This window comes from Rhopalosiphum maidis, chromosome 2 (genome assembly GCF_003676215.2).
Source record: "Rhopalosiphum maidis isolate BTI-1 chromosome 2, ASM367621v3, whole genome shotgun sequence".
Taxonomy (NCBI): Eukaryota; Metazoa; Arthropoda; class Insecta; order Hemiptera; family Aphididae; genus Rhopalosiphum; species Rhopalosiphum maidis.
Genome location: NC_040878.1, coordinates 49261093 through 49281131, shown reverse-complemented (window position 1 = coordinate 49281131; position 20039 = coordinate 49261093). Strand labels below are relative to the sequence as shown.

At 23.4% G+C, this 20039-nt stretch overlaps 1 protein-coding gene across 4 annotated transcripts; it reads left to right on the top strand.

Moving 5' to 3' along the window:
- Positions 1 to 294: 294 nt before the first annotated feature.
- LOC113552928 lies at positions 295 to 9070 on the top strand. Of its 4 annotated transcripts, none has more exons than XM_026955963.1 (8): positions 295 to 630; positions 1137 to 1151; positions 2954 to 3007; positions 3168 to 3206; positions 5274 to 5309; positions 7737 to 7769; positions 8192 to 8245; positions 8841 to 9070. In XM_026955963.1, the coding sequence occupies exons 1-8, from the start codon at positions 612 to 614 to the stop codon at positions 8912 to 8914; spliced, it is 324 nt and encodes a 107-aa protein (XP_026811764.1). In that variant the 5' UTR covers positions 295 to 611; the 3' UTR covers positions 8915 to 9070. The 4 variants fall into 4 exon arrangements, with proteins under 4 accessions (XP_026811764.1, XP_026811767.1, XP_026811766.1 ...); XM_026955966.1 differs by having other exon boundaries at positions 8827 to 9070; XM_026955965.1 differs by lacking the exon at positions 7737 to 7769.
- The last annotated feature ends 10969 nt before the right edge of the window (positions 9071 to 20039 follow it).

Below are 20039 nucleotides of genomic sequence, written 5' to 3'. Positions count from 1 at the left end.
TATAAATTTACTTGTAATATATAATTTTTATAGAAAATGGATATAAAAACTATTGTAATGTGATGCAATATGGTAAGTTGCTTAGTCATATAAATCTATAAATAAAAATTATGTCATAGTTTAATTACATATTTTAAAGAGGTTTTAATAAAATATTATAATTTTATTTGTTTATTTAATTTTAATTATAAAGTATGTTTACAATCTGTGTTTGAATAGCACAATAATTAAGTGTGTTCATTTATATAAGAGACTTATTATTATATCAATAGTAAGTTTTTATATCAACATAATGTTACAAAGACATCCGAAGACCTAATAATTTTATTGAAAATTATACTGGAATAACTTTTTTTAAGTAGCTAATATAAGTGATAACCAGAGCTTAGCTTAAAAAAGCGCTTATAATCACCATTATAAGCACTCAATAAAGCATTTAAAAAATTTAAATTTGAGCAAAAATATTTAATCAAAAAATTATTATTCGTAAAAATTTAAATAAACTACATAGTATTTTATGATTGCTGTTGACTGACATCAAAATATTAATTATTACAGATAATTTTAATCAGTTTATAGATTTTGAGGAAAAAGATCAATTATATAATAATATGGAACCAATCAACTACGGTATGTTTTTAAGTTTGTTATCGTGAATTACGTATTTTAGACTTAAGTTTGCATAATGTAAGGTAGTAAAATTCTGGGTTCGCTGTTGACAAGAAGTCTATATTGACTTCTTTCGGAATATTATCATTTGAAAAAACAGTATTAGAAAATTTAACAATGAGTCCCGAGTTTTACGATAAAGAAAGAGAAAAGGTCGTTGAAAAAGAAAGAAGAATTGATTTTATTTATAAATGAATGTAACTTTGTGTATTATTTATTAATTATAAATTAAACAGAACTATAATAATACATTATGATAAATGAGCATTCCCATAACTCGGAATCAGCATTCGCCACTGCTACTTATATCCATCTTAGATAATATGGACTAATAATAATAATATTTGATTATCTAGATAATCTGTCAAATAACGTCTTGTTCATTTTTTTGTCTATAATAATTAATTAATAATACTTTAAAAGAAATATTCTTATTCCATGATTTATATACTATGTTATGATTGCAGATGAGGAAACCAAAGGTATGTTTTTAATTTTTTTTATCGTAAATTACCTATTTTAATTTACATTTTGTTAACAATAAAGTTTTTAAATAATTTAACTTTTTCATGTTTACTAATAATGCCGATTATGCTAATAATAAACCTATATATATTTTTCCTTATTCCTATTATAGTATGCATATAAGTGTTAAAAATATTATGATCTATAAAAATGTGATGATTATAAATAGTATTTATAAGCAATAGTTATATCCAAGTTAATACAGTCGATTAATATATTTCTATTTTTACAATAATTCTAATAATTACAAACAACAAAATATTTCTTTTTAGTTTTTTTTCTCGTTTACAGTGTAAAGAAAGTATGTTAATTGATAGTGTTCAATATGATTAAAAGTATAGGAAACATTAGGGAAGTTTGGATAACTCAATTTTATCGACAGATGATTTGAACGTCATTACTCATACTAACTGTGGCGGTCAGGCCATTAATCCGAACTCAGGGGCGTCATTTCAGATTTTTTCGTGGGATGCAAAACCAATATTGAAAATCTAAAGTAATACCAGTCACTCGCATGGTCGAGTTATCCCATGAATTTTTTTCAACACACTTTTTTTGTAAATGTAGATCATTTTATAGAAATTATAGTATAAAATAAATAATAATAATTTTGTTCATGGGATGCATTTGTACACTCTTGCATCGTACAAATGACGCCACTGAACCGAACTGCATTAAATTACAACAATTTTCTCCTAATGATCAAACCTATTCTATGTAATCATATCGCTTTGCGCACGTGGAAAAACTTTAAGGACTCCGCAAATAAAAAATTATTAAATTTACTCACCGAAGAAGTCTAATTAGCTATACTAAATTACCATATAGTATACGTGTAGTATAATTAACACCATTCCTCTTCTCTGCACTGGCACAATACTTGTCGCATTTCCGATTTTTAGAATAATAATGTTTATTAAAATATTTCACACAACACCTTCTTCCAAACCATATATTATAACTTATAAGAAACTTATAAGTAATGACCTAAGAGTTAACATACCTTAGAACTTCAAAATTATTCAGTCCAAGATTCTACTGATTATGTTACTCCAAATGAAATTAAACAAATTACTAATAATAATAAGCATTGGGTTATAACAAAATGCAGAAATAATTAAATATACATATCTTATAATTTTTAAAATATATTATACTATTATTATTTATAAAAATATATTGTGAATTGGACATTTGTCTGTATTAATAAATAAATTAATAAGTAAATAAATAAATAAATAAATATAATACATTATTAATACTGCGTTTGAAAACTGCTGCAATACCGACAGTTATCCGTAAAAATAAACAATAGTTCCTCCTTCACACTTAAAAATATATACCTGCATGTGTACGTGTACCTCAAAGACCACAACGTGGTTCTATACTATTCAACATCTATGTCCAATATTCATGACATTCCTCTGATTCCAGTCAACTCGAACTGTATGCTGTATTCTTCTTATTCATTATAATATTTCGCGGGGTTTGTTAACCAATGATTAATTTTCATCTATGATTAACAATTCTAGGTAGGTAATTCTCAATAATCTACATCAAAGTTATTGTTTTTATCCAACAAATTAAAAGAATAATTGTTAATTTATAGTTTGAATAGTAAATTAGACAGATAAGCCAGGTCTGTTAAAAATGTAATGCTATTAGTTAATATAATAGGTGTGACTAATACATACAATACATTTAATAAAATTCATATTTACAATAAAAATAATAATTAAATATGTATTTAACTTTCTAGATATTGTAATACAATTTTTTAATTATACCAAACAACAAAAATGTGATGAGCATGGTAAGTACATATTATAATTCTTGAATGTAATTGTTTTTATAATAATTCATATAAAGAATTAATTGAATTTAACTGATACAAACTCATTTTATATAATACTTATTACGTAAAAAAATAATGTTATCTTCTAAAATAAGATCTTTATTTTCATTCATTACAGATCCTCCAAAGTCACCATACCAATATTGTTCTGATCTCCGTAAGCAAAGAAAAATATAAAAATTCAAATTTTATAAATGTGAAATTTGTTGATATAACATTCTATGACGTATGTTATACATAAAAATATATACCTTAGAATGATAAGAACATAATATTTTACGTTCACAAAGTTCACAAATAATAAAATTAATTGATATAAACCTAAACAATTGTAAAAAAAATTGTACATAGAATATAATAAAAATGTACATTTCATAAGAAAGTTTAAAGTTTCCACGATTAACTTATCTTTTTATTCATTTAAATCAACAAATAATAAAATTTCATCATATCTTTATAAATTCTTATATAATAACTTAAACTTAATATTTTTAATAACTCCTCTCTAAGTTCAAATTTTGATTATCCAGGATGCTTTGATATTCGATATTTAATATTGAATTTGAAAAGTGTTTAGTTTTACAAAATAAACTCGATTTAGTTTTCGATGAAAATATACAATTTTTAAAATTAAAATTTCGAACGCTTATAAACACAGTTTAAATATACTTATAGAGCTTTAACAATATATTTTTTGTAAAAAATATATATTAATATTATAATATGGAATATTAATGTTTGTCAAAATTCAAAACATTGTATTCAATATTGTGAAATTAAAATTTCTAACGCTTATAAATACATGAATAAATTAAGAAATACATACAGCGCTTTAAGAAATTATTTTTGTGAAAAATTGATGTTTATTCTTTTTGAATATTAATAATTGTCACAATTAAGAACGTTGTATTTAAAACTCAAATATTTCAACTTACAGCTCTAGAAAGTGAAAGTAAAAATACAAACAATAAAGGTATTAATACAATATTTTAAACTGTAATGTATTTTTAATATCATCTATACATTTTTATTTTTTCATTTTTCTGTCAAAATATAAATGATAACGATTATTGACGAATACGTACTTCGTAATTATCAAAATCTATAACACTTTATCGATACTGTGAATATAGATTAAGTATATTAAATAATACGTTGTTACTAAGTAATTATGATAATATTAGTTTGATTTATTTTATATTAAATATTTTCAACTTTACTAGCATTGATGGGAAAGTTATTTTAAGTATTTTTGGTAAATTATTTTAATAAAAATATGTGGTTGCTATCGGTTAAAGTCAGAAAAAAAGTGAATAATACACAAAAGTGTGGTTAATAAATTTATGTTGCATTTTAAATGTATTATAATAATGTCAATGAAAGGTAAGTAGATAATTTTAGCTACTGTTTTTTTTAATTATAAATCTTCAAATAGTAAATAGGTATTAATTGTTCAATTTTTTGTTTGTAAAAACAATTTTCAGAGATATAGATTACTAATTAGTACGAGTTACACTATTTATTTTACATAATATTGGTATATTATTATTTTTGATATATCAATTCGTACTACTAAATAAAAATTTACAAAAATCTATCACATGATGGTTCGTTTAATAATAAATAAAACAAAGTTTTAAGACTAAGATGTTCTACAAATTATCAGTTACCTTTAACTATGAATTGACAGACATTCATAAGTAATACAATTTTAAATTTATAACATTAATTTCATGAAAATTGAACGTGGGTCACACAAATGAAAGCGTACTTTCCCATCAATGCTTAACAAAGGAGTCGATATTATGGTATCATTGAAATTTTAGAATTTAATAATAATTAAATAGATTTTTCAACAGGTTTAATGTTTAAAAGAATATTTAAAGGTAAACTATTTATGCAACAAAACATGATAATGTTATTAATTTATTATTTGTTTTTGAAAAAAAAATGCACAAGGTTCTATTATTTTAGTAAAGTTAAATTCGCCTTTTCTTGATTTAAATTTGTTTTATCTCTGTTTATCCAGGGTTTCTTGATATTTGATGAAAAATATTTAATATTGAAAAATTAAAACTTCGAACACTTATAAAATTTGTTTAGATATACATAGAATGCTTTCAGAATATATTTTTGTAGAAACTTGTTGTTTATTTTTTTTGAATATTAATATATGTCATTATTCAGAACGTTATATTTAATAATTAAATATTTAAACTTACAGGTTTTGGGAGTAAAAGTCAAAATACACAAACTACAGGTATTATTACAATATTTTAAACTTTAAGCTATAATGTATTTTTAATAACGTCTATACATCGCTAAGAATTTTATTAATCTATTTTGTCAAAATATAATTTTTAATAATTATTGATGAGTATTTACTTCATAATTTTCAAATATTATGATAATTTATCGATAAATTAAATATATTATAGAACATATTACTATGTAATTAGAAGATATTAGTTCGATTTATAATTGTTATAATTTTTCTAGACTGTAGAAGTAAAATAAATGATTTTTTAATTTAGTTAATATATTTACTAGTATTGATGGAAAAGTCATTTTTAGTATTTTTGGTAAATTATATTAAAAAAAAAAATGTGGTTGATATCTGTACAAAACCAAAAAAATTGAATAATACATAATATATAATAACACACAAAGTTATGGTTCATAAGTTATATTTAAAAATCAAATATTAAACTTACAGTTCCAAAAAGTGAAATTCAAAATTTAAAAATTACAGGTATTATTACAATATTTTAAATTATAATTTTTTTTAATATCATTTATACATTTCTAAGAATTTATTAATTTTTTTTTTAAATATAATTTATAACAATTATTGATAATTACGTATTTTGGAATTATCAAACTCTATGTTGATTTATTGACACTGAATAAAGATTAAATATATTATACATTAAATAACTATGTAATTATGAAGATATTAGTTTGATATACAACTGTTTAATTTTTCTAGAGTGTACAAGTAAAATATACGATTTGTTTTATTTATTTTACATTTTAAATATTTTAAACTTTACATGCATTGATGCGGGAAAGTTACTTTTAGTATTTTTGGTAAATTAAATTAATAAAAAAATGTGTTTGCTATCGGTACATAATTCTTTAGATAAATAGTTCCTAAAATATTTACGGTTTACGATATTTATTTTAAATAATATTGGTATATTGTTATTACTAATATATCAATTCGTACTATTAAATAAAAATTTACTAAAATCTAATAATAATTAAATCCATTTTCAACAGATTCAATACTTTATACATTTTTTAAAGGTAAGCTATTTGTACGGCCAGGTAAAAATGTTCGTTTCAGATTTTCAGAATGTGGACATTTTGTACTATTAAATACAAAAAGTATATACTGTATTTATAAATTATATACCCAAGTAGAAAGTATATATAATATCAATTATTAAAATGTAAAAACTAAATAAAATGTCATTATATAACTAAGGAAGGAATTTAAAAATATGTAATTTTCTTTTTTTGATGCTAAATATAATAGTTTATTATTGTCACCAGCAATGGATTTTTGTCTCTTATGAATTTTTAAAGGAATTATTGTTTCAAACAGATTTTATATGAACTCGTCTATATTTTATATATGATTAATATATATAATAGTACAAACTATAAAGTTTCTGCGTTTTTTTATTTTCTACATATTGTATGAGAACTTAATACTTCTACGTATATTTATACTTTTTACTAATATGAACATAATAATACGAATTAAAATTGTTCATTAATTTTAAGATATTATCTATTTTTTCTATAGTTTGAATTTGTAGAAAGATGTTAATAAAATTTGATTTATATAAAATTATATAATGCGGTATAAATATGTTACATTTTAATAATAATTAATTATTATTTATATATTAAATGCAATATTTGCGGAAAAATGTATTCAATTTTACCATAAATATTAAAATTAAAATAAATGATTTTATTAGCTATGTAAAAAAATAAAACAAATTATCATGAAATATTCTTTGTCATATACTCCTATTTATAGACTGACTGAATGTCTCATAATCGTTTTTCATAAACGATGGTGTTTCTTTGAATTTAATTGAAAAAAAAAGAAAGGCTATTATAAAATACAATATTTTTTTTACAAATAAAACAATAAACACAACAATTTAAATGTTTAACACGTCAAGGATTGAAAATTAGTAATTCAATTTCGTTTTTATGTATTAAAAATTGATAAATTTGTATAATAAATTAATATGTAATTTGCAATATAATAAATTGTATTGGTTCATTTGACTCATACTAATTTTTATGTATTATTAGAGAATCCATACAGCAATATAATGAAAATTCGTAAGAAAATTATTCTACAAGTTTTAGTGCATAATATACTTTAGTTTAATACTTTGAATTCTAACAACTAATTAGCTTAGAAATAACAACTAAGTTAATTAAAGTTATTCGTATTTATTTTATTAGTATTTTTTAATATCAGACCAGGTAATAACAAATCAAAATAAAAAGTATCATTTAAATCTTTAATTTTCCTGGAATAGCATGCTATATGTATACAGTTTTGAGTACTATGATGAATTGATTATTAATATAAGAATTACAAACATTGTATAGTTCTTAGTGGCACATTTAATAACATACATTTTCGTTGTTAAAGATATGTTGCGAGAGGTCTGCATATTGACTTCAGGTAATTTTTATTTTAATATCTGTTTATGATCATGATACGTATTTTAATATATTTAGTGTAAAATTTTTATAAATTTGAGATTAATGTTTATTGATCATATTAGTTGTGTTCTATTACATAAAATAGCCGGTTTATAACATAAAATTTAAGGACTTATATTGAATACCCTGAAAGCTTATTAAAAAAAAAAATAATAATAATAAAATAAATATATACATACAGGTATATTTATACATACTATATAATACATATATATATATTATACTATATTAGTGTACTCCAACAATAAATAAATGTCTAAATATAATTGTATTTCTTAATTATATTAGTAGTAAAGTGTAAAAATGAAATAACAGAATTGACAGTAATATAGTTTCACTATTCACAGTATTTACTCAAAATGTAAACATTTTTGGTTTTAGATGATGAAGTAAACTACTACACGTTTCTCGATAATTATTTTAAAAGAATTCAAGGTACGTATTATAATGGTATAATATATCTTTTCATTAATTTTAACTTTTACATAATGATATGAATTTAAAATTATAATACATATTTGTGAAAGCAAAAACAATGTAGTTACTCGAATATACATTTGCATTTGTATTTACATTGTACATCGACTGTAGTCAAACATTACAAATAAATAAATACAATAAATAATATTATTATGTTAAATAATAAACCAACCCTACAACAAATTGTTTATATTTCCACGTGACATATCAATCGTGTTAGTATAGTAAATAATATATGCATAACGGCAAAAAGTTTTGAGTTATAAAAGGAAATTAATTTTAATATTTATTAATTTTTAAATTCCAATCAACACTAAAATGTTTATGTTTTTGTTTGTATACATAGTTTTATAAAAATTTAAATTTCAAAATTCAAATTTCTATAAAAATATTTTGCTGTTTTTTACGTGGAGTAGTGTTTTTATTACATAACATTACATATTATAAATAATATCTAACAATTAGCTAAATATTAAAAATATTGTGATAAATTTAACTTAATGTAATATTTTTATAGGCAAATAAACGTAATATAGCTTTTTATATTTAGATGTAGTCGCGGAAGATTTGGCCATCAAAAAATGGTGTGAAAATCAATTTAATGCCGGATTCAAGATTCAATAGATAGATATTAGGCATATTAAAAGATGTGTTTTCAATAAACAATTGTATTGTAATTTTATTTAATCATTGTATTTTAAAATATATAACATTAACAAAAAAAATCGGTGAATCAACTTATGTTGTGTATTAAGTATGTTTTAAGTGTAAATGCTAAATGGTGACTGATAAGTTATATAAATATATTTATATGTATTATGTGTATTGTAATATTATATGATATTTAGAAAATAGCTCTTTTTAAATATTAATGTATTAAACAATAGCTTAATTATTAGTTTAAAAAATATATATATATATGTACACAGGTACTATAAAATAACTCGTTTTTTGTAAACTTTTTGAATAAACGTATCACAAAATTCAATCTTTAATGTTTTATACTGAATACTGATAGCCGTCATAAATATAAATAAACATTGTAATTAGTTATTATTATGTAAGGTAGTAATAGGCTACTGTGGTGACCGTCTACCGCCATGTTTCCCAACTACAGGTGTTTCTGCGGAACCTAAGGGTTACGTCAGCCAGCGCCAAGGGTTAAAATATAAATTATAATTAACAATATTGTTGATTTGAACTATGTTTCTAACACAGAGTAGCTCCAACAAACATATGGGGGTTCCACAAAACGTCCAGGCGCCTGCAAAGGTTCCGCGAGTTAAAGAAGTTGGCAAACACTGGTCTTCCGTACCAATGACATACGACGGCTTACGTCGCTGGATGTGCTCAGTCATAATTGTATAATATCGTTACGAACAATATTAGTGCACCGATCATTGTGGACGTGCCCGACGGAGATGCCGTGTACCGTGCTTGTATACAAGAAGAGTTGGTTGTAACCTAATGAGTCATAAATTATCAGTTATAAATATAACTAGGGCTAGGATTTGATCTTAAGTGTTGTGACCGCCGTCTACCGTACCAGTAAGATACGACGGCGTACGTCGCTGGATGTGCTCAGTCATAATTTTATATCGTTATAATACATATATTATACTTGTAAAATATAACAAATTGAAAATATTCAATCCACGTGTTTGGGCTTCAAATGAAATAACATCAGAACGTACAACTAATAGCTGCGAGTCTTTCCACTCAAAATTAAATTCACAATTCACAAAAGCTCATCCCAACATTTTCATATTTACTCATGTTTTAAATACAAAAATACAAACTGACACTTCGATACATACATAAAAATGGAATAAATATTAATACAATCAGTAAAAATAGTGCTTTTAACAAAAAAAAAAAAAAACAAAGCATTAAAAATTTATTAAATGATTTGAACAAAAATAAAATTTCTAAGATCACTTATTTAAAACATGTGTCCAAATATTACCAAAAGTAGTTACATTTATATTATATTTATATTAATTAGATTATACATTTATATAATTATTATTATCTATCATTTTATACAATTTAGACTATATATACATTTTAATATTTTATAATATATTCACATATACAAATTAATTGGAATACATATTTTAATTTTGAATTATACAATTATTATTATTTTATTCTTATTATATACTATATATTTTAAAATACATATACAAGGAGGGGGGTGATAAACAGTAGCCGGCGGAATCGATATAAACCTTATTCCTAAAAAGGTAGTTTTGGCGGAATCAATAATTCCCCTTGTAGTGAGTTAACGATTGATGATAAAGTTCCGAAAATCTTCACTGCATTTGTCCTAGCCAATGTGAATCTAACAAGACCATACTAACAATAGTATTGATAACAAGTTATCAATACTATTTTTGTAATAGTTATGTTTGAAATGTATACTTAGTTGTTGTTGAAATTAAAGCCTGAGTGTAATTTAAGATTGAAGTGTTTAACATAGATAGTAACACGACTTAATGATTTTAATAATAGTATAATATAAATGTAACATAAAATATACAACTGATCTAGAAACAAATCGTATGACCTAACGTATCTGAGTAACTCTTTTGTAAAAACCAAAAGTCCTATATTTACGCATCATTGACGTCATATAATCATATATATGTATGTGTTAGTGTGTGACATTAATAAGTATTGCCTCATATTATGATAAAAAGTTAAACTAAATGATGTAATATTATTATACTGATACGTGCATCCGTGTGTTTACAAGTCACAATTTTTTAAATATTGTATACTTCAAAAGTTGTTAATAAAATAAACACCAAATATTGACATCGTAATTTTTCAGAAAATAATATTTTATTTTGGCAGCGCCATATCGATGCTTGTTTTTTTGTAGTTCTCTCGTTAATAACTATGATTTCTTACAAAGTTTTAATAACATTTTCGTTAGTGACATTGATATCTATTATAAACTTAAGTGATGCTGACAGTGAAGGTAACAACTAACAATGATTTTTAATTTTATATTTAAATTAAAATATGAAATTTAACTAAGTGATATTAATATTTTTATATTTTACATATTTTAGTAATTATTAAATGTTAAAATGTTAACTGGTCTTATACACATTTATAAAATACAATATATAAAGAATAATTATTTATTTTTTCCACATCGTATAAACAGTTATATTATTTGTATAACTACCTATACGTCTTTTAAATTTAGAAATCAGTAACAATAAATCGCAAAAATATTTAACAAAGTACAATAGTATAATAATAAAAAATATGTATTTTTCAAAATACATAATATCTACCAATCAATATTTTGATATTTCAAAGCAAATTTCTAGCAAAACTAAAATTCAGAAATAATAAATAAGTATCTGACAAAGTGAACTTAGAAGTGGCCAGTAGGGTATATTTTGCACGTGATTAATTGCATCTGAGCCTACATATTTAATAGATGCAGTTATTAAAATAGCTAAAAGTATGGAATAAATAAAGTAGTAATTACTAATTTTTATTTAAATTTACTGTGTATAACTTAATAAAAAGTTTGAATAACGTAAAACGTTCGTTATTTAAAAATATGATCTCGTAATATAAGATATATTTCGAACAACAATAAATTATAATAATATAATAATGTTACTTATTTAGTAATATCCATTCAGTGACATAAAAGCTAATTTTAAAGTCTCTATTTGTATGTCATTAATGCTTATTATATTATATTAATTTAATTAAGAGTTTGTTAACAAAATAATTGCTATGATATGGGACGTTAAAATATTAAACTTTTCATGTTAAAATGAATTTATACACTTTAACCACGATAAATAAAACAAATATTACGTCGTTTGCATACCTTTAGAATACTTATATAATAGGGTCAACGTAAATCGTGTAATAAAATTGAATTTAAAAGTAAAAAAAAAAAAACCAAAGTTTTTATTCATGTTTGCGAAGTTAGTCCCATCAATTTTCTCTTATCTACCTCAAACCTTCACACATATTTTGAAACTCATTTCTTCTGAAAACACTCTTTAACATAAATTATTTGAAGTTTAATGTTGACTTGAAGATAGTTTCCATAAAATATTTTTTTTAAATATATTTTATGTTTTTAAATAATATACATATAATGCCAGTATTTAATTTGCAGATGCTTTAGAGAAATCTAAGTTTGAAAGTAAGTATCTAGTTAGTATATGTCTATGATGCTAACTGCAACTTCTGAATAACCTATTTGTTAAAATCACATGTTATAAATTCAATTTACGTCTTGTAAATTTGGTTTTTGTAACAATAAACAATTAGTCTTTAAATTTATTCTGTATAATTTATTAAAAAGTTTGTGTTATGTAAAACGTTAGGTAGTAGTTCTGATCTCATAAAAAAGCATAGATATACGTTTATACTCCAATTTTTATCCATCTTTCATTTCTCCTAAAACAAGTATTTACAAATAATTAAACAAAACATAATAATATTTTAAGTCTGCTTATGGGGGGGGGGCTGTTCTAAACTTCTAATTCTTGGTTTTGAATAGTTAAAAAAAAATTATTATTTAACTCACCACTCCCCAAAGAAAAAATAATAATATGTACTCCCCTGACCGTATACTTATAATTCTTAAAAATTAAAATTTATGAAGGTTTTACTTTTCTCCACAAACAGTGGGTGAAGTACTAAAGACCTACATTAGCTTACGAAATTCTTTTACTTAAATGGTATATCTTATCACCATCAGTATGTAGTCCCGTTAGGTAGGTAGAATAAGGCGCTAAGGGTTTGGGTTTGAATCCCTTATGGAAGCAAATTATTTTGGCTGACATTGAATTTAGTCCCACAAATACTTTTGGAATATCGGAGTTGAGTCCGACCAATATTATTAGGTTGTTCGAGTTGAGTCCCTTCAGCCTATTATTGATGTATATATATATATATATATATATATACCCTATAATATGTATCATATTATATGTATATTTATATATAGCCTATGATATATGTACATTGTTTTTAAAATAATAATATCAACTATGTGTAGTACAATAATGTTAATAATTAAACAGTGGCTGGTAAAAAATTAAATGATATAGATTTTAAAAAGGCAAATCTCCATAATTTGCTTATTGATATATTTGTTTGTCTGTTCCGATAAAAATGTTTCTTTTTCTGATGTTTCATTATATGGTCTTTTTGCTTTGCTTCTTAATTTTATATTTTTATCAGAGTGTATTCCCAGAAGAATGTCTACAAGACTAAAAATATTTGGATGTCCCGAATGAAAAAAAGCATTTGACTTTGAGTGAATTTTAGTGTGTAAGTAGTTATGACATTTAATCTAGACGGACTCAATTCAAAGATATCAAGATAATAAGCTGGACTCAATTCAAACACATAAAAGTAGCATGGACTCAATTCAATATCAATGATTATTTTTATTTTTATAACATCATTGTTCCGTATCTTGGGGTTATTTCAACTACAACGTAGTTTCTATTAAAAACGAATTTAAAAACTCAATTTATAACATTACGAAAGTTAATCTCACTACGTTATGATATCTTAACATAGCATTATGATGTAATTGTCCTAATAATATATTTTTATTTATTCTAATTATGTTGAATAATAGTAAAATCAACACTTGAGTCCTAAGTCAAAATCAACGCTGAAATTTATCGGACATTAACTACATTTGAAATTAAAACAACTAACGATTTTTATGTGTGTATTTTGAAAAACAATAAATTATAATAATGTATTAATCTATATTACTTCAGTAGTTCAATTATATACTTATAATGTCTTATATCCATTCAGTGACTTAGTGACATAGCTTTAAAAAATTAATTTTTAAATCTCTATTTGTATGTCATTTATGCTTATTATATTAATTTACTTAAAACTTTATTATTTTGTTTAGATTGCTGTGGTAAGGGATGTCAGATTATTACACTTTTTACTTTAAAATTAATTTATCCTATTTCCCTCAAACCTTCACAAATATTTTGGAACTCATTTCTTCTAAAAACATTCTTTAGCATAAATTATTTGAAGTTTAATGTTGAGTTGAAGATAGTTTCCATAAAATATTTTTTTTAAAATATATTTTATGTTTTTAAATAATATAAATATAATGCCAGTATTTAATTTGCAGATGCTTTAGCGAGGTCTGAGCTTGGAAGTAAGTATCTAGTTAGTATAAGTCTATGATATTAACTGCAACTTCTGAATAACCTATTTGTGAAATATGAAATGTTGAATTATGTTGAAAATCACATGTTATAAATTCAATTTTTGTAAGTATTGCTTCAATGTTATTCATATGAAATAGGTTTAACTATTTTATAATGATTGTAATTGATATAATTTACAAATTAAAAATGAATTTACTTCTTAAACTAATTAGCGTTCAAATAAAATATAAATTTACTTGTAATATATAATTTTTATAGAAAATGGATATAAAAACTATTATAATGTGATGCAATTTAGTAAGTTGCTTAGTCATATAAATCTATAAATTAAAATTACGTCATAGTTTAATTACATATTTTAAAGAGGTTTTAATAAAGTTTTATAATTTTATTTGTTTATTTAATTTTAATTATAAAGTATGTTTACAATCTATGTTTGAATAGCACAATAATCAAGTGTGTTAATTTATAAGAGACTTATTATTATATCAATAGTAAGTTTTTATATCAACATAATGTTACAAAGACATCCGAAGACCTAATAATTTTATTGAAAATTATACTGAAAGAACTATTTTTGGGTACCTAATATAAGTAATAACAGTAACATAAATACAATGGTCGTCCATGAAATTTTTAGTATAGAGAAGCAGTATGAAAGTTTCCTTTGTATTTGCAGGTTAAAAAATGAATAACCACATGTTTTGTACAGTTCAGCAGAAATTAAAGATAAAAAAATTTTCGAAATAATCAAATACATGAATTTAAAAAAACTAGACATAGGGCTAAAAGAAGTTATATAAACCAGCTAAATAATTAATTATAACTATTTTAAATACAATAGCATCAGCGGAAAGAACATTTTCAGCCCTCAAAAGAATAAAAACATATTGTAGGTCTACCCAAGGTCAAGAAGTCTATATTGACTTCTCTTGGAATATTATCATTTGAATAAACAGTATTAGAAAATTTAAAAACGAGTCCCGAGTCTTACGATAAAGAAAGAGAAAAGTGCGTTGAAAAAGAAAGAAGAATCGACATTATTTATAAATGAATACAAATTTGTGTATTATTTATTTATTATAAATTAAACAGAACTATAATAATACAGTATGATAAATGAGCGTTTTCATACATCGGAATCAGCATTCACCACTGCAGTTACCTATATTCATCTTAATATAGACTATATAGATAATCTGTCTAACAACGGCTTATTTGTTTTTTTTTTTTAACTTATTCAAAAATGTCTAAAGCATCTATGCGTTGCAAACCTGAAGTATCAAACTTAATACTTTCAACAATAATCAAACAATTTGTTTTTATATAATTTAAATGGTTAATTATATATACATTTTTTTTTAGAAAATTGAAGTTTATTTTTTCATTTTAGATTCTGAACGGAGTAATGAATGTATTGATTTTACAATGATGTATTTTTTTTATTTATTATTATTTTTTTTTTTTTTGTGTCTGTCATTACGTTTTGGAGTAATAGTAGTGCTTTGATTTTTGACTTTAGTTCCTCTTTGAAAGAAAATTGAATCTAGTTGGTACTTTTAGGGAGAAAAAAGTAAAAAATTTCCAGTAGTTTTCAAACGCGTCAGGAAAAACCCTGAAAAAGTAATGGAAAAATAAGAATTTTTACGCATAACTACTTTTCGACAAAATCGACTTTATGATTTTGCTGTAACTCAAAAACAAATCATTGTAAATACTTGAACTATCTATATTGGCGTTATCTATTAACGATTAAATTTTCAAAATACTTAGAATTTTTTCAAACTATTTAAAGATTATTGACATTTTCGATTTTTCTAAAAAATTTTCTATGAAATGCCGGTAAAAAAAATGTGACTTTTCAGAAAATTTTTAAAATTGAATACAAGGTTTTTATAATTTTTTTTTCAAATAACTGTGAAAAAATTTCTAGTGTCAATATAGAACACATTTTATGAGCGTATGAAATTTATTTTTTTACGCAATTGAGTAAAATAACGATATATTACAATTTAAATATAGGTAATAATATAATATATCCTATTAATAATCCTAGACTGACAAATCAACTCCGTTCAGAATCGTTTTTCATGTACAATGATATCTGTCATTGCATTCAAATTTAACACATCCATTACAGTGACCTACTCTTCATATTATGCACTATACAGCAGAGCGATACTCACTTGCTCACCTTTTTATAACTTATAACAATAAGATGCTCCTATAGGCTACTTACATCGAAGTATATATAGTTATTTAGAAAGCATTTTCTTACAGTTTTCAACGCTATTGATATCCATTATCTTGTATATTTTGAATAGGTAAAAACTATAGGAAAGCCAGTATTTAATGTATTATATATGTAGGTACCTAATAATAATAATATGTATATATATAGTCATATAAACTGGTCGGCAATCAAAACTCGTCGATTATTGAACATTCTCACCACCGAATGGCATGCACATTTGTCGATGAGTCCGTAGTCACATGTGGTGGGGAGGGGGTTGAGGGGAATTAAACCTGGAAACAGTAGAGAGTGTTAAATTGGATGCGCGAGTGAGATGCGTTCTTTTCGCAAACAAATTCGCTTGTAGAAAAATAGCAAGTGTGTATCGAGCGCTAGGTTCGGTTAGCTACATATATTCATCATAATATAAACTGACTAGATAACTGCCTGTGTCTACCATCTGCCAGTTTATTTTCAGACCATTATTCGTAAAAATTTAAATAAACGTGAAACTAAAAATGTGTTCACAAGTCACTGTAATATATTATTGTGATATTTTTATATTATGCATTAGATATGTATTTTTATATAGACTTTGAACAAATAAAACGCAATCTATATAAATATGCAAACCGTGACACATGAGATGGAATCACTATTTATTAATGTCTATAGTAATTGATAATACTTTAATAGAAATGTTTCTATTTCATGATTTAAATAGTATTTTATGAGTGCAGATGATTGGAATTTAAATATTAATTATTACAGATAATTCTACCGATTTTATAAATTTTGTGCAAAAAAACCTAGTACATTATACATGGAAACCAAGCTACGACGGTATGTTTTTTAATTTTTTATCGTGAATTACGTTTTTTTTTCATTGTGTTAACAATTAAGTATTTCAATAATTTAGCTTTTTCATGTTGATCAATAATGCCAGCAAATTATTGTGCTAATAATACACCTATATATTTTTTTCTTCATTCCTATTAAAGTCTGCATATAATTGTTAAAAGTACGATGATCTAGAAAAGAGTGATGATTATAAATTAATGGTTATATCTCTTATATCCAAGTAAATATAGTTGATTAAAAGGGGGACCAGTAGAAAGGATATTTTTATAGATGCGTATCAACGTAAATATATATTTTTTTCAATTATAAATCTATTATAGTTTCAACAATTTTTTTTTTTTTATAATAATTCTAACAGTTACAAATCACAAAATAATTTTCTTTTTTGTTTTATTTCTTGATTACATTGAAAAAAAAGTATGATAGTATTTTAATATAATTAAAAGTATAAGGAACATTAAGGAAATCTGGATAACTCAATTTTATTGACAGGTGATTTGAACGTCGTTACGCATAGGTACTAACTGTGGCGGTCATTAATCCGAACCGCATTTAATTACAGCAATTTATGGCCAACACACAATATACTATAATACTCATTATACATGTCTCTATTGAGCCAACTTGCCTACTTATTCTACATAAACATATCACTAGGCGAATTTGGAAAAACTTTGGGTACTCCGTAAATAAAATATTATTAAATTTACTCACTAAAGAAGTCTAATTAGCTATACTAAATTACCGTGTATTCTCATGCAACATGTACAACTTATCTAACATGCAACTGGTTGGATATGACCTATACAAAGTATCAAAGTTAGGTTACATAATTAATAAATTAACAAAAAAAATACGATGATGTATAAAAATTAATGGCATAGCAATTTCAGTTTTTCTATCTTCGGTATAATGCATAAGTTTATATAATATATAAAAAAAAGATCACGGGGGAGGTCCATTCCCATATCCCCCCGTGTATATGCCCATGTTATAAAGTTCAAATAGTTAAAAATTCATAATTGTAAATGTCCATAGTTGTAGATAGCCGCGGCTAGGATCAACTTATTTAAAATACCAATAAAAGTAAAAACGTATTTTTTTTTCATTTGAAAGATGGTATTTTAATATAGTTATAACAATAGGAAAAATCAGGAGACATACATAGGTAATTCTCAATAATCTACATCAAAGTTATTGTTTTTATCTACCTAACAAATTAAAACAATAATTTTTAATTGTTATAATTCGAATAGTAAATTAGACCGATAAGTCAGTTCTGCTAAAAATATAATACTCTTAGTTAATACAAGTGGTGTAACTAATACATACAATACATTTAATAAAATTCATATTTACAATAAAAATAATAATTAAATATGTATTTAACTTTCTAGATATTGTAATACAATTTTTTAATTATACCAAACAACAAAAATGTGATGAGCATGGTAAGTACATATTATAATTCTTGAATGTAATTGTTTTTATAATAATTCATATAAAGAATTAATTGAATTTAACTCATACAAACTCATTTTATATAATACTTATTACGTAAAAAAATAATGTTATCTTCTAAAATAAGATCTTTATTTTCATTCATTACAGATCCTCCAAAGTCACCATACCAATATTGTTCTGATCTCCGTAAGCAAAGAAAAATATAAAAATTCAAATTTTATAAATGTGAAATTTGTTGATATAATATTCTATGACGTATGTTATACATAAAAATATATATCTTAGAATGATAAGAACATATTTTACGTTTACAAATAATAAAAAAAATTGATATAAACCTAAATAATTGTTTAAAAATGTTGTACATATAATATGAGAAAGTTTTAAGTTCTATAATGAACTTATTTTATTATTTCTTCATAAATTAATATATTATAACTTAAGTTTAATATGTTTAAGAAGTTCTTTCCAAGCACGAACTTGCTTATCCAGGGTTCCTTGATATTCGATGAAAAATATTCAATCTTGTAAAATTAAAACTTTGAACGCTTATATATATATATACGAATGAATTTAGATATTCTTAGAGCACTGTAAGAATACATTTTTGTAAAAACTTAAAGTTTTTTTTTTAAAATATTAATATTTGTCACAATTCAGAACGTTTACTTAAACATTAATATTTTAACTTACAGCTCCAGAGAGTGAAAGTAAAATTACACAAATTAAAGGTATTATTATAATATTTTAAACTATAATATATTTTTAATATCATACATACATAACTAAGAATTGTATTCATTTATTTTGTCAACAAACAATTTATAACAATTATTGAGGAATACGTAATTCGTAAATATCAAACTCTATTATAATTTATCGATACTGTGAATATAGTATAAGTATATTATAGAATACATTACTATGTAATTATGAAAATATTAGTTTTATTTACAACTGTTTAATTTTTCTAGCGTAAACAACT

What these genes read in the sequence shown, in the direction of transcription:
- LOC113552928 (XM_026955963.1), top strand. An exon ending in ACAAAAATGTGATGAGCATG is followed by an intron (nt 3,008 to 3,167) that starts GTAAGTACATAT and finishes CATTCATTACAG; the next exon opens with ATCCTCCAAAGTCACCATAC. An exon ending in CCAATATTGTTCTGATCTCC is followed by an intron (nt 3,207 to 5,273) that starts GTAAGCAAAGAA and finishes TTAAACTTACAG; the next exon opens with GTTTTGGGAGTAAAAGTCAA.